Source organism: Phoca vitulina, unplaced genomic scaffold (assembly GCF_004348235.1).
Source record: "Phoca vitulina isolate PV1807 unplaced genomic scaffold, GSC_HSeal_1.0 scaffold19, whole genome shotgun sequence".
NCBI lineage: Eukaryota > Metazoa > Chordata > Mammalia > Carnivora > Phocidae > Phoca > Phoca vitulina.
In genome coordinates this window covers 30,103,735-30,117,312 of record NW_022589722.1, presented here as the reverse complement: position 1 = coordinate 30,117,312, position 13,578 = coordinate 30,103,735, and the positions used below count along the sequence as shown (strand labels likewise).

The window sequence follows — 13,578 nt, the reverse complement described above, 5'->3', positions numbered from 1 at the left end:
TGCAGTGGGGGCATCCCTGTGCAGTGGGAGCATCTCTGTGCAGTGGGAGCATCCTGTGCAGTGGGGGCATCCCTGTGCAGTGGGGGCACCTCTATGCAGTTGGAGCATCCCTGTGCAGTGGGAGCATCCCTGTGCAGGGGGAGCATCCCTGTGCAGTGGGAGCATCTCTGTGCAATGGGAGCATCTTGTGCGATCATTGTATCTCTGTGCAGGGTGGCCTTTCAGCGCTGCGAGGGGGGGGGGGTCCCTATGCAGGGACTGCAGTAGTGGCTGTTTTCCCATCAGTCTGTCCTTTGGGGTAGGTTGAGGCACTGTTCCTGGAAGGGAACAGTACCTCCATGTTGGCTCTCCCAGCTCCTGACAACTCTGGGGTCTCCCAACATCCTTTAACGAACTTCTTCTCTATAATCAGCCAGAATCTGCTTCAGCTGCTTGCAAATGAGAACCCTGCCTGATTCCACATCCTCCAGGTCTTACGTTCCTCTTCCCCCACCAAACACAGGCTGACATAAATCCCCATAGTGAAAAGAGAAATGTCAGCATGAGAAATTCTTCTTGTGATGATGTGGATGATACTTTACCTTTTTCTAGCTTTTTACAGCCTGTTAAAGCAGTTCTGAGCTCTAAGCAAACACATTAGTCAATGAAGAAAAGCGTTCTTGGGGTAAGACCATCCGTTTATTATTAAGCCATTATCACTTTCAGGTCAAAACCCATTAAGTGCTTGTCTGCCCAATGCATTGTCATCTGCACGGAGCTGCTTAATCAGGGACGATGGTGTCTGGGAGCTTAGAATCTTACGTTCGCGCTCTGCATGTGTCCACAGTGCATGGACAAGCAAAGAGATATCACCAAGGTCACAGAATTTTATATTTGGAAGAATCCTTGCTACAGATGCCAGAAACTGAGGATGGAGGACTTGCCTAATATCACACAGCAAGGCAGTGACCAATTCAGGATCAGAGCCCAGGGTCCTGGCTCTACCCAGGAGGGCACACAATACCCATAAACACATAAAACAGTGTATCTCACTCAGCCTTCTCCCCGGTCACGAACCACTTTCTTCTAGAGTATTTGGGAAAGAGGAGTGTATCAGTCAGGTCAAGCCAGCTTATGCCACAGTAACAAACATGCCCCAGTCTCAGGAGCTCACACAGACTTAGGTCTACTTCTCACTCACACCACATGTCTGCAGCCCCCAAGACCCCATCTCGCAGAACAGTCCCATCTGGAATCCTGCCAATCACCACTCAGAGGGAAGATGAACTCAGGAGGGTCTCCACCTGGCAGCTCCAAAGGGCCCCACATCCCTTCTGCATAGAGCTCATTGGCCAGGGCTGGTCACGTGGCCCCACCTACCACAAGCAGACAAGGAAGTGTGGGCCTTCCATGTGCTCAGGAGGCAGAGAGTGGAAGAGCATTGTGATATTAGGGGTTTGAGCCCATGCCCATTGCATCCCTGGCTGATGCTCCCCTGAATCCCCAAGGTCACTGATGGACACTCCTGGAGCTCAGGGACCACAGTCCCTCCCTGGAATAATGCTCCCCCCACTCAGGCCTCAACAGAGGGCCCAGTGTGGGGTACTCCACACTCCCCAAGGGAAGTGTTGCAGGGAGGGAAGGAGGTCTTTCTTCTTTTCTTCCTCCCTTCCTTCCTCCCACCCCCTTCCCTCCTTCCGAACCCTTTCTAAGTGTGGAGTACATTCACATTGCATGGTGTGAGCAGGCAGAACTCTCTTTATCTTGCAAAACTGAAACTCTGTCCCCATTAGACACTAACACCCCATTCCCCTCCCCAGGCCCCTGGCGACCACCTTTCTACTTTCTGTCTCTATGATTTTGACAACTCAAGGGGCTTCATATAACATGGAATCCTATAGCCTTTGTCCTTTTGTGACTGGCGTATTTCACTGAGCATAATGTCCTCAAGGTTCATCCATGTTGTGGCAGATGTCAGGATCTCCTTCCTTTTTAAGACTGAGCGATGTTCCACTGTGCGGATGGAACATATTTGGTTTATCTGCTTGTTGGTTGATGGACACTGGGTTGCTCCCACCTTCGGGCTACTGTGAATCATGCTGCTACAAACATGCAAATATCATTTCAAGTACCCACTTTCAGCCATTCTAGGTTTATACCCAGCAGTCTTTCTTTTAAATAACAGGCCAAGGGGCACCCGGGTGGCTCAGTCAGTTAAGCGTCTACCTTGGGCTCAGGTCATGATCCCAGAGTCCTGGGATCGAGCCCCACATCGGGCTCCCTGCTCAATGGGGAGCCTGCTTCTCCCTCTCCCACTCCCCCTGCTTGTGTTCCCTCTCTCGCTGTGTCTCTCTCTGTCAAATAAATAAATAAAATCTTTAAAAATAAATAAATAAATAAAAATTATAGGCCAAATATTACTTTCATGGTCAAATGGGAAATCACAAATGAGTCAAATCTTTAGAGGCACACACTGTGCTCCCAGCCTTTCTCCCTTATCCTGGAGTCTTCCCCTCCTTCACTGGGGGCATCCTCAGCTTCAGGCAGCTCCACCACAGGGAGGGAACCCCCTGCTCTCTCTGCCTCCAGAGCTCAGGTCTCCTCCCACCTGTGATTCCTGGGCCTCTGGCCACCCAGCGCCCAGCAGTACCTTCCTGAAAGCGGGAGTTAGTCCTTCCAGAGACTGACACCACAAAGTGGGCACTTCAGAGGACGCCTCGTGGTCCAAAGCCATCCCCACTGAGGTCCCCTGCTAGTGGGGGCTGTTGTGGGGTGCACACACACACACACACACCCCAAAGCAAATGTTAACTCTTAGAAGGGGTACAGGCAGGCAAAGTTACTAGGAAGGCTACCATGACACCCCCCCCTCCCCAGTTTTCCTAAATGCCACAGTGCAGGCAGGGCTCCTGTGACCGGGCTGGGGTAGTGGCCCCATGGTGACCCTCCTCTGACTTCCAGAGTGGGCCTGGGGGTCTTGCTTCCTGAGGAATGGGCCTATCACCCCACCAGGGAGGGTTCTATGTCCCTGAAAACTTGTATGTTGAAGCCCGAGCCACCAGAATGACTGTATTTGGAGATGGGGTCTCCAAGGAAGTAACCAAGGTTACATGAGGCCATAGGGTGGGGCCCTGACCCCATAGGATTAGTGTCCTGAAGGAGAGACACAGGAGGAGTTCTCTGTCTACCCCCTGAGGATACAGTGAGAAGGTGACCATCTGCAAGCCAGGAAGAGAGTCCTTGCCGGAACCCGACGGTGTGGGCCCCCGGAGTTCGGGCTTCCCGCCCCCAGAAGTGTGGGAAATGAATGTCTGCTGCTTGAGGCCCCCAGCCTGTGAGATTTGTTGCGGCTGGAGCTGACTAAGACACAGAGCCTCAGCAAATGCAGGCGGATGCCTCAAATGACCATCCCTCTACCCCTCTGTTGAGGTGGCATTGGGCAGAGGGTTCTCTGGGGAGATGGGAGGTGGCCAGGGGATATTTGTGACCCTCCTGTGCAAGAAATCCCACTCCCTGGGGTGGGGAGAGGCCTCTCTCTCAGAGCCGTGTGAGTGTGTGCATACGTGCAATGTATGTGTGAGTGTGTGACTGTGAGCACACATGTGCATGTGAGTGCCGGGGTCTGTAGGTGTGTGAGTGTGTTTGTGAGTGCCTGTGTGTCTGGAAGATAAGACAGAATGGCCCAGACCTCAGCAAAGGCACAGATAGCGAGGTGGGGACCAGCCAGAGAGCCTTCCCACTGCGAGGCTCCGGAGTGGCCTCCTGGGGAGGCCATGGAGACGCAGAGGCGAGGAGTTTCAGCAGTCGGGGCGAGTGGATGAGTGGCCCTGGCTGCCTCAAGTGTTCCCTTCCCCCTGAGGCTGCAGCGGCAGCTGGAGGGGGACGGGACTCCTGTTCCAGGAGGACACCTGCGTCAGCTCCCAGCCCCCCACCAAGAGGTAGCCAGGGGAACCCGGACAGACTCTTTGGATACAAGATCAGGGGGCCTCCCACAGTCTCAGGACGGCTGCTTCCAGGCACATGGGAGGTTGATTCTGGAACTCCTGCGGGGGGTGGGGTGGGGAGGGGAGAATGTTGGCTGTTGAGAGCGTGCGGGCATGTGGGACTTGTATCCTTGGGAGCTCAGGTCCTTGGCGTGATGGGGCAGCGATGAACTCTGAGTGTAACCCCGAGAGGCGCAGTTGCCCTGGCCCCTCCTCTGCAGGACGAGGGCTCGTGGGGTGGCCTTTCCCTACTCAGTGGGTCCTGCATCCTCTGTCCCGGCTGCCAGGAGCAGCAATGGGTGGCAACAATTGAAGGGGGCAGTGTGGCCGGCTGGGCGTACCCACCCACCCTAGGTTTGAACAGACTGAGGAGCAGACATCCCCGGGGGGCTTGGACTTGAGGCCCCAACTGGTGTGCCCTGCTCCTCCATGCCCTGCTCGGCCTGCCCAGACCGAGCTCCAGGAAGGCCGGAGGTGCGTGCCCGTAGGCCTGTAAAGTCTGGAGGCTGTGCCAGTCACGTACGCGTGCGGGACCCTCTCCACCCCCTGCGGGGAACCATGTGTTTGCGGGGCACTCCATCCTAAAACGAATCCATGCAGAAATGCCAGTTTCATTTTGATCTGAAGTCTAGGACGACATGAAGGAAACAAGGGGGAGCGTGGAGAGGGGCTAAAAATACTGTAGGATTTCCATCTACCTTTTCCAAGAAAAGAACCAAGGCTCCCTCTGGCCTGGCCTTTCTTCCGAGGGGCTTCTCTGCCATTCAGCTCCTCCAGCAGACACCTGCTGGACGGGCCCCTCCTGAGCCAGGCCCCGGGGGGTGCAGGTCCCCAGCCGCGGGTCCCAAGTCCCCATCCCCGAATGCTCAGGCCGGCGGCCACCAGAGGTCTGCAGTGGGACAGAGCCGGGACCGAGTGAGTTCTGGCACCGCCAGCCTCACGACTGAGGGACCACCGCCGGCCTCACACCTCTTGGAGCCTTGCCACCCGTGAAATAGGATGGGCGGTAGCAGCCGGCCCCGGGGATGGGGACAGGAGGACGATGCAGGCGCTGGTCCATAGCAAGAGTGTGTCGTTACTGGGGGTCCAGGACAGCTACCCCAGAGGTGACTGTGTCCACACCCAGTTCCCCTGCCTCTAAAAGTAGGTGGGTCCTGGTGGCTGAAAGGGCCTTTGTTTGTTAGGAAGGATGACAGGCTGGGTAGGAAAGTCTGAGACCAAGGGACTGAGCTGAACTTTTCTGCCAGAAAGGAGCGAGATGCTGAGGGGGCGGGGCCAGGATGGTTTGGTGCCATCGGCAGGACAGAGACAGACACACACACACACACACACACACACGCACGCACACAGAATTGTCTGCATAGATGAGTATATGCTGGAGGGGAACCTGAAGTCTAACAGGGGAGGCAGAGGTGTGGGGGGGGGGGCGCTGGGGGTGGAAGCTCTCTCGCAGGGCTCCCCCCACCCTGTGGGAGGTCCATGAGAGCCCCCCTGTCCCGAATGCTCTGGTGCACTGGGCTTGTTCAGGGAGAAAGCGATGCAGGAACCAGTCCTGCTTTGGGGCCTGGGCTCCAGCCGCTCGCTGTTCCCGTCCTGTGTCCTCTTCCAGGAGGAGACCCTTATTTTACCCTCACCCCTCCTGGATTCCAGGGGTGCAAGAGAGCTGGGCAGCCCAGGCCATGGAGCACCCTGTCTTCAGCCAGATTAGCACAAGCCTGCCTTCCCAGGGCTCACGGTGTCGTGGGAATGTCAGGCCTTAGGTACGGGTGGGGCCCAGGGGAGGCTGGGCCAGGTTTCCCCACAGGGAAACCGGGAACATCCTGTACTCAGGTAGATGGGTCCAGGGTCAGGGAAAGCAAAGAATGGGGGTAGAGGTTGGAGGCAGGAAGCAGCAAAGGGCCTCAGGGAGGCGAGTGTGCGTGCACGTGTGAATGGGCATGCACGCGTGGGTGTGCACGCAGGGTGTGTGTGCTGTACGTCCACGGAGGAGGGAGGCGAGCGTGGGGAGCCAGCAGCCAGAGGCGGCCTAGAGAGGCCTCCCCATGAAGGGCCTTCCAGCCCAGGCCACAAAGCGGGACACTTCCGCCCAGGGCACCGGGCAGCAGCGGAGGGCTCTGGGCGGGCAACGGGAGGGCAGCCCCTCTGGCTGCCGAGTGCTGGCCCGGCTGGCCGGGGAGAGAGGCAGCCCAGACGGGCCACTCCTCAGACTCCCTGCGCTGCCGGCGGATAAAACTCGGGGGCCGAGAACTCGTGGACAAACAAGAGCTCGTGAGCTTGGTCAGCTTCCCTCCGGTGAAGGGCACAGCCAACAAAGCCCAGCCCCGTGAGCAGCCCCCAAGGTTTGGTCCCAGCAGAGATCACAGAGGCTCACGTCACACCCAGGGGGTGCTGAGACCCTGAAATATCCTCTCTGCTCCTGACTACTCTGATGTCCCGGTGAGCACGGGCCCCGCGTGAGATCTGGCCGTTGACCCGTCTGTAGAGATATGGGGATACCGCTGTTCACACATTTTAAAGATGGGCTGGATGTCGTGGTTTCAGGAGAGTTGGTTTTGGTTTCCTTCGTGATCTTAGGTATTTTATTGTAAAAACGCTATTTTAAGAAAGTGTCCCTGGGCTCCCAGGTGCCCGAAGGAGTCACACAGACCATGTCAAGACCCCCGAGATGGAGGGTGGGACCCCCTCTCTGTCGTGCGGACAGGGGTTTCCCCGGATAATTTTTTTAAGATGATTTTTTTGGTTTCCCCAGATCTGTGTGGCCCTCTGTGGACCCTGCACCCTCATCACCATCCTCTTCATCTGTTGAGGTTGCCGGGCAGAGCGGGTGTCCCATTTCCACAACCGTGATGCTCCCCAGCCTGCTTTTGGGCAGGTTTTTGCCTGAAGTGCTACGGACTTTGACTATTTAGGGGGACTTTCATTTCAGACTTTCGGAGCACCTGCCTCGGAACAAGAGGTCTTCCGGCGTTTGGCGCGGGTCACGGCACACGGATCCCCCGGGATCTGGCTGAAGTGCAGAGTCGGCATCGGCAGGTGTGGGCTGGGCCTGAGACCCCATACCTGAGAGGCAGGGGTAGGACGATCTCCGGAGGACCTACAGCAAAGACAAAAACAGTAAGACGGTTTCTCACAGCCCAGCCCTGGAGACGCATAGGAAACGCTCCATCGGAGAAGGTTCCCTGGTGATGCCGTGCACAATCAACTATTAACCAGTGATGTCACTCATTCAACAGACTCCTTGACCTATGGCTGGGGACTCAGTGGGGACAGGACAGGCAGCCTCCTCATGGGGGACAGACTAATCACGGACTCCTCTGTCTGAGCAGGTCTCCCAGAGCTCATGAAGCTAAAGCCCCGGGGCCCTCTCTTGCGCTCAGCTCTCTTCCAGGCCATGGTGTTGCATACACATGGGTTTCTCCACAACTGGAATGCCTGCAGAAGGTTCTGGTCCCACCACCCGTTTCCACCCCTGAAATTTCAGGGACAAGTCCCATCGAGGGAACAGGTGGAGAGACTGGAGGCGGGGGGTGGGGTGGGGTGGGAGGACGGTGGGCCACTGGGGCAGACACAGAGCCACAGGCCTACACTGGCCACAGCCAGCTTGGGGCTCGGCCTGAGCTCCCTGGTGGCCAAAGTGAGACCTGATCAGGGATGTGACCTTCATTGTAGGGAGTTTGGTTCTTGGAGGGGACACCGGTGGCCATGGCCCACATATCTGTGTGTGAAAGGTTCTGTGGGTTGGGGGGGGACCTACGGCAGCAGGTCCTTTATCCTAATTTATAGAATCCCTGGTCCTGATTTTTCACATCTAATTTCCCAATTTATAACAAGATGTTTTGATGTAGATTACCATAAACATTTTTTGAACAAGGCTGGATGTAACACATAGACCTGCTCCTAGCCCAGACGATGAGCTGCTCCTTTAAGGGGGTGGGGGGCAGCCCCAGCTGAAGGAGCCCCTCAGCTTCTTCAGGACCCAGGCTCAGCAATCGCCCTCCTGGGGCTTCAGCCTCCCCATCACAGGTGAGGCCCCACTGGCTGGTATGGGGCCTCCCTCAGGTCAGGGCAGGGAGCTCAGAGGTCCCCACAAAGGCACTGGAGTCCCCAGAGGCCTGGGATACTCAGATCTCCACAATGGAGCCCTTCACCCTAGGAGGTGGGGACGTAACAGAGGGCCCAGCACCCCGGTGAGGGCACAGCCCAGACAGGTCCCTGCCATTTCTGTCCTTTGCCTGGCCCTTCTGCCTTGAGGGGACCCTGCTGGTAATGGTCCCCCCACCTCCCCACCCCGTTAGCTGGTCTCTGGTTTATCCCGGCTTCCATGAAGGAGCTGGGAGCCACGGAGGGCCGTTCAGGGATCTCAGCCCCATCAGCTCAGCCCAATGGCTATTCTCCTTGGTTCTCAGACCAGGGACAGGCTTCTGGCCCAATTCCCAGTCCCGGTTCCCTGGAGGCTGGGGTCACTCACTCTTGCTCTCCCAGCTGCCCAGCTGCACCCTACCTGGGGCCCCCCGCCTGTTCCTGGAGCACCCTCCGAGGCCTGGGTGGCCACGGAGCTCGTGCAGTACACTCCCATCTCACAAATGACAAGACCGAGCTCCTTGTGGTTCTGCCGCCCCACCGCACACGCACATCGTGAACCGAATCCTAGTAGACAGAAGCTCGCGCATGCAGGGGGCTCCTCCCGCCCATCCCCATGGGCTGGTGGCCCCTGTGATTTGGGATCGGGTGAGGCATCAGCCTTCCCTCCCTGACCACCTGACTCACAGAACTCCCCAGCCCCCTCCCGTTAGGCCTGCTCCCCGGGTACTCCCTCCCACCTCCAATAGAAAACTAACTCCACCCGAGGCGAGCACTCTGAATGGGGTCAGAGCCTTGGCTTCTAACCGGGTGCAAAAAAACATCCCCCACCCAGCCCAGAAGGAACCTCACGTGCCCTTCTCCCCCTGCTGGCCACGCTGACCCCTGACCCTTTGAGCGAGCCCCTTCTCCGCCGTGGTCCCAGCCACTCCTGAGAGGCTACTCAGCTTTCCAGCTCTTCGTTCCGGGGCCCCTGGGCCCCACTGTCAGGACAGGACAGAGAAACCAGACACTAGGAGCCTGCCCGCCCTGGGAGTGGGGAGGGGAGACCCCAGCGAGGCGAGGGGCAATCTGAGGGTGAGCACCAGGGAAGGATGTCTGGGGCCTGGCGTCGCAGACACAAGCTCGGGATCGGGGCACACAGCTTTATTCCATCCTCTTCCTGCCCGTGGCCGCCCTGGGCAGAGTGAGGACAGGCTGCAAGGAGGGCCTGGGACAGGGGCACACAGGAGGTCATGCCGTGGCCTGAGGTGAGTGGGAAGGGGGAAGGCGGGTCTGCTACCAACCCCCACTGCCCTGGGGATTGTTCCGGAGGCCTGGCTGAGCCACAGGATTCAGTCTCCTACCCAGGACGCTGGTGGGCTGGGGCAGGCCGGGGGTGGGAGGCCAGGTCTGTTCGGTGCACACAGGGCTGACGAGTGTGCGTGGTGACCTGCGGGAGGCGGCGGAGCGGCCAACACCCCGAACAGAGCAGGGCTGGGGGCTCGGCTAGTGACGCTTTTTCCAACCGAGACTCAGGAAGGGCAAAGTGGCCAGGGCCCACAGCCGACCGGATGGGACAGAGTAAAAAAACTCTTGCACACACGCACCCCCCAGACACACACACGGGGTCAGCAGAAACTCGAGGCTGTCACACGATGCTCTGCCGACCCCCGGCCCCCTCAAACTCCGACGTGCCCGAGCCCCGGCCCCGGCCAAAGTCAATGAAGATCCCTTCCGAATCCGAGTCCACGGACTCCAAGATCTGGTCCACCAGGTTCTCCGGACTGGAGGAGGGCGGGGAGGGGCGGGCGGCGCCTGGGCCAGGCTCGGGGGGCTGGGCGGGGGGATACAGTCTGCTGGGGCACGGCCCCGACTGCGCGCCCGCAGACGGTCTGAAGGCCCCAGGGGGAGCCTGGCCGGGCGAGTCGGAGAAGCCCTGGGGCTCGGGGCAGGATGTCATCTCCGAGACCGAGTGCCTGCGGATGCTGGGGCCTCCGGGCGCTGCTCCCTCGGCCTCGTGCTCTGCCACGGGGTTCAGCAGTGGGGTGTTGTAGCTCTTGGAGCGCACCACCGGGTTCTTGGCCAGGACATCCCCCGAGCGGGAGCGGCGCAAGAAGTGCTTCTCTGCAGAGACAGACAGACAGACGAGGTGTCGGGCCGGGGGCCGGGGGCCAGGGTGGGAGGGGGCCACTTGGCAAACCCAGGCACCTGGGGCCAGAGGAGCCACTGTGTGCTTAGCTCCGCACAAAGGGCAGCCACGGTGAAAAGCCCGATTGGTGCAGATCCTCGGCCCGGCCCCCTCATGCCCCTGCAAGTGAGGACAGGGCTGACACTGGGTCTGTCCCTATGTGTCTTCTTCCTCCCTTCTTCCGTCCGAGCTGGGGGAGGGGGAGGCTCAAATCAGCTGCTGGGTTCAAATGTGCACATGCCTCAGTTGCCCCACCTGTGGAAAGCTGAACAACCTGCGGCACTTCCAGGGTGCGTGGGGAGGGGGACACACCCACGTGGGTGGGTCACAGCTCAGGTAGTGGGTAAGTGTCAGGGCGGGGGCAGGATGACACAGGGCCTTTTCACGTGAGGCGAGGTCAGTTGGGGTTTTATTTGAAGTGTGGCAGGTGCCCCGGGGGGGTGGGGGGGCCAGAAAAGGATGGCCGCAGGGGCTGGACTGGGGGGGGGGGGGCAGATCTCAGGCTCCCACTCAGGGCCCTGCAGTTCCACAGAGCGACCACCATGTGGCAGGGCTGAGCCCAGTGAGGGGCTCAGGGGCCTTTCCAGGGCAAGAGACAGAGGCTCCCCCTCCGGCAAGCGGGGGCCTGGAGTCCAGCGCCACACGGAGTCGGGGGCGGGGGCGGCGGGGGCGGCGGGGGGGGGGCTCAAAGTTCTCCTCCAGCTGCTGGGGCTGCCTGGTGGCTGGGCTTTACACCAGCAGGTAGGTGGGCACTCCCAAGCGGCCCTTGTGCCTCTGGGCCCCCCAGTCCAGGATGGTCTTTGTGCACCTCTCCCCAGGCCTGGCTCCTCCTCCTTCAGCTCACCTGGCACTCCCAGTCTGGCCTTCCCCCGCACGGCCCTCATATCACCTGGGTATGGGTCCCCGTGGAGATGCATCTGGGGATTGTTTACTCACTGGTCTGCCTTCCCTGGCCCTGAGAGCCCACGTGTGTGGGGCTTGGTCTCTGCTGATCCCCCATGGCCAAGAACAGGGCCAGGCACACAGCAGGTGCTCGGTTTACAGAGGTGAATGAACCAATGGGCTGTCTGTTAAAGGAGCAACGTGGCGGGCTTCTGCCAAACAGGCCAGGCAGCCCCAGGACGCCCACCTCCCCTTTCCCCTCCCCTGTGAGTCCCCAAACAAGCTAGGTTTCTTGGGCTCCGGGCCTTTGCACGTGCTGTGCCCTCTGCTGGCCAACTCCTGCCTTTCAGGACTGAACACAGATGGGACCTCACTGGGAACACAGAAGCCTCTGTGGGGCTCTCAGGGGAGTCATCACATTACCATATATGGTGTCAGCCTGACAAGTCCCCTTCAGTTCTTGAAGGAGGGACCCCGGGCCCCACGTGCCCAGGGCCCAGCACACAGCAGGGCTGGGGGATGCTCAGGACAGGTCTGCTGCATGACCGAAAAGCAAATCCCCAGTGGGATCTGGTTGTGGCCATCTATTCACTGGGAGGCCTGGACCCTGGGCAGAGGTGGATGGGGCCGGAGGTTACCCAGCTCCCCGCCCAAGACCCAGTCAAGCCCTACCCAGGATGCAGGAATGTGTGAAGGGGCCCTCGCCGGAGTAGAGGCCGTAGGTGCCAAGGTAGGGCGACACCACCTTCTGGATCAGCGTCTCCAGGCGCAAGTAGTCCTTGGTCACGCCCCGGGACTCGTGCACCCCCTGCAAGAGAGGGCGGGAGGCAGGTGGTCACTAGACAGCCTGTTCCTTGCCGCCCTGGCCCAGCCAGGCTGAGCTCGACGGTCACCACTAAAGGCCTCCCCTGGGGACCCCTGCCCTCACTCCTCACCCCATGGAGTGCTACAGGCAGGAAAGGCTGCCCCCCAGGGCCACCCAGGCCCTGTCCACCTTCTCCTCCCTGATGCCCCTCGTCCAGAGCTCTGAGCGGATCTCTACCTCTTCCAGTTCCATCAGAGCCAAAGCCTGAGGAAGGCAGCCGCCCACAGGACAGCCTTGGTCTGGCTGACGGGGGTCAAGCTCTGTGCCCCCAGCACCCCCAGCAGACGCCTGGCACACAGTAGGCCCTTAGTGAGCGCGAAGAAATGCGACGACATCCCTCCTCGAGGGGCCGCCAGCTGCTCACAGCACAAGATGCTCTTAGAATGTCAGATGACAGCTCTGGACAGCACGAGAGCCCCCCGCCACGCCACCCACGAGAAACGCACTTCAACTGGAAAAACACACACAGACTAAAAGCAAAGGGTTGAGGGGTGCCCGGGGGGCGCAGTCAGTTAAGGGGCCGACTCCTGATTTCGGCTCAGGTCATGATCTCAGGGTCGTGGGATCGAGCCCCACCTCGGGCTCCGGGCGCATGGAGTCAGCTTAGGATTCTCTCTCTCCCTTTGCCCCTCCCTCCAATCAATCAATCAATCAATCAATGCAAAAGGTTGAGAGAGCTGTGCCACGCTGAGGCCAGTCACAGGAAAGCCGGAGCAGCTAGGTTAATTTCAAGGTTAATTTCAGACAGGGTGGATTTTAGTCCAAGGAAAGGCAAAGGGGGCCAAAAACGTCACTATGTAACAATACAGAGGTCAATTCTCTGGGACGACATAACAACACCTAACATGCTTGCACCTAACAACAGAGCACCAGACCACGTGAGGCAAAACCGCTAGAACCTCGGGAGAGATCGTTAATCCACTAGGGGAGACAGACCAGCAGGCAGAAAACCGGGAAGGACACACCGCGCTCACCACTACCATCAACCGACGGGATCTAATTGCCATCAGACTGCCTCCCCCCACGACAGCGGAACACACATTCCGCAGCTCACGTGGCACACCTGCCAAGTCAGACCATGTTCTGGGCCACAAAACGCAACTTCACAGATTTAAAAGGAAATCATACAGTGCCTGCTCTCAGGCCACAGTGGTGTGAAACCAGGAATCAGGAACAGGAAGATAACTGCGAGATCCCCAAATATGTGGAGAGCAAACAACTCACTTCTAAATAACCCATGGATCAAAGAGGAAATCTTTTTTCTTTTTCTTTTTTTTTTGATTTTATTTATTTACTTGACAGAAAGAGAGAGCATAAGCAGGACAAGCAGCAGGCCAGAGGGAGAGAGAGAGAAGCAGGCTCCCCACTGAGCAGGGAGCCCGACTTGGGGCTCGATCCCAGGACCGTGAGATCATGACCTGAGCTGAAGGCAGACGCTTAACCAACTGAGCCACCCAGGTGCCCCCAAAGAGGAAATCTTAACAAATATCTTAAAATGTTTTGAATGAAATGAAAATGAAAACAGATCCGCATTGATGGGATGCACTGAAGCTGTGCTTTGAGGGAAACTAGCATCAAATGGATATGTTAGTAAAGGGAAAGCCCGCAAGTCAATAACC

The 13,578-nt window shown here is 58.6% G+C and overlaps 1 protein-coding gene across 5 annotated transcripts in view; it reads right to left on the bottom strand.

The window, feature by feature from the left end:
- Window positions 1-5,402: 5,402 nt before the first annotated feature.
- Window positions 5,403-13,578, bottom strand: part of PRR5 (proline rich 5) — a 54,362-nt gene continuing 46,186 nt past the window's right edge. Inside the window, exons 8-10 of one of the 5 annotated variants that reach the window (XM_032416479.1) lie at window positions 11,767-11,902; window positions 9,994-10,148; window positions 5,403-7,056 (exon numbers count right to left, since the gene is read on the bottom strand). In XM_032416479.1, the coding sequence (XP_032272370.1) occupies window positions 6,880-7,056; window positions 9,994-10,148; window positions 11,767-11,902 (468 nt within the window). In that variant the 3' untranslated portion in view covers window positions 5,403-6,879. Of the gene's footprint in view, window positions 10,149-11,766; window positions 11,903-13,578 lie in introns of all 5 variants that reach the window. The other 4 variants (XM_032416476.1, XM_032416477.1, XR_004300931.1 and 1 more) reach the window with 4 other exon arrangements.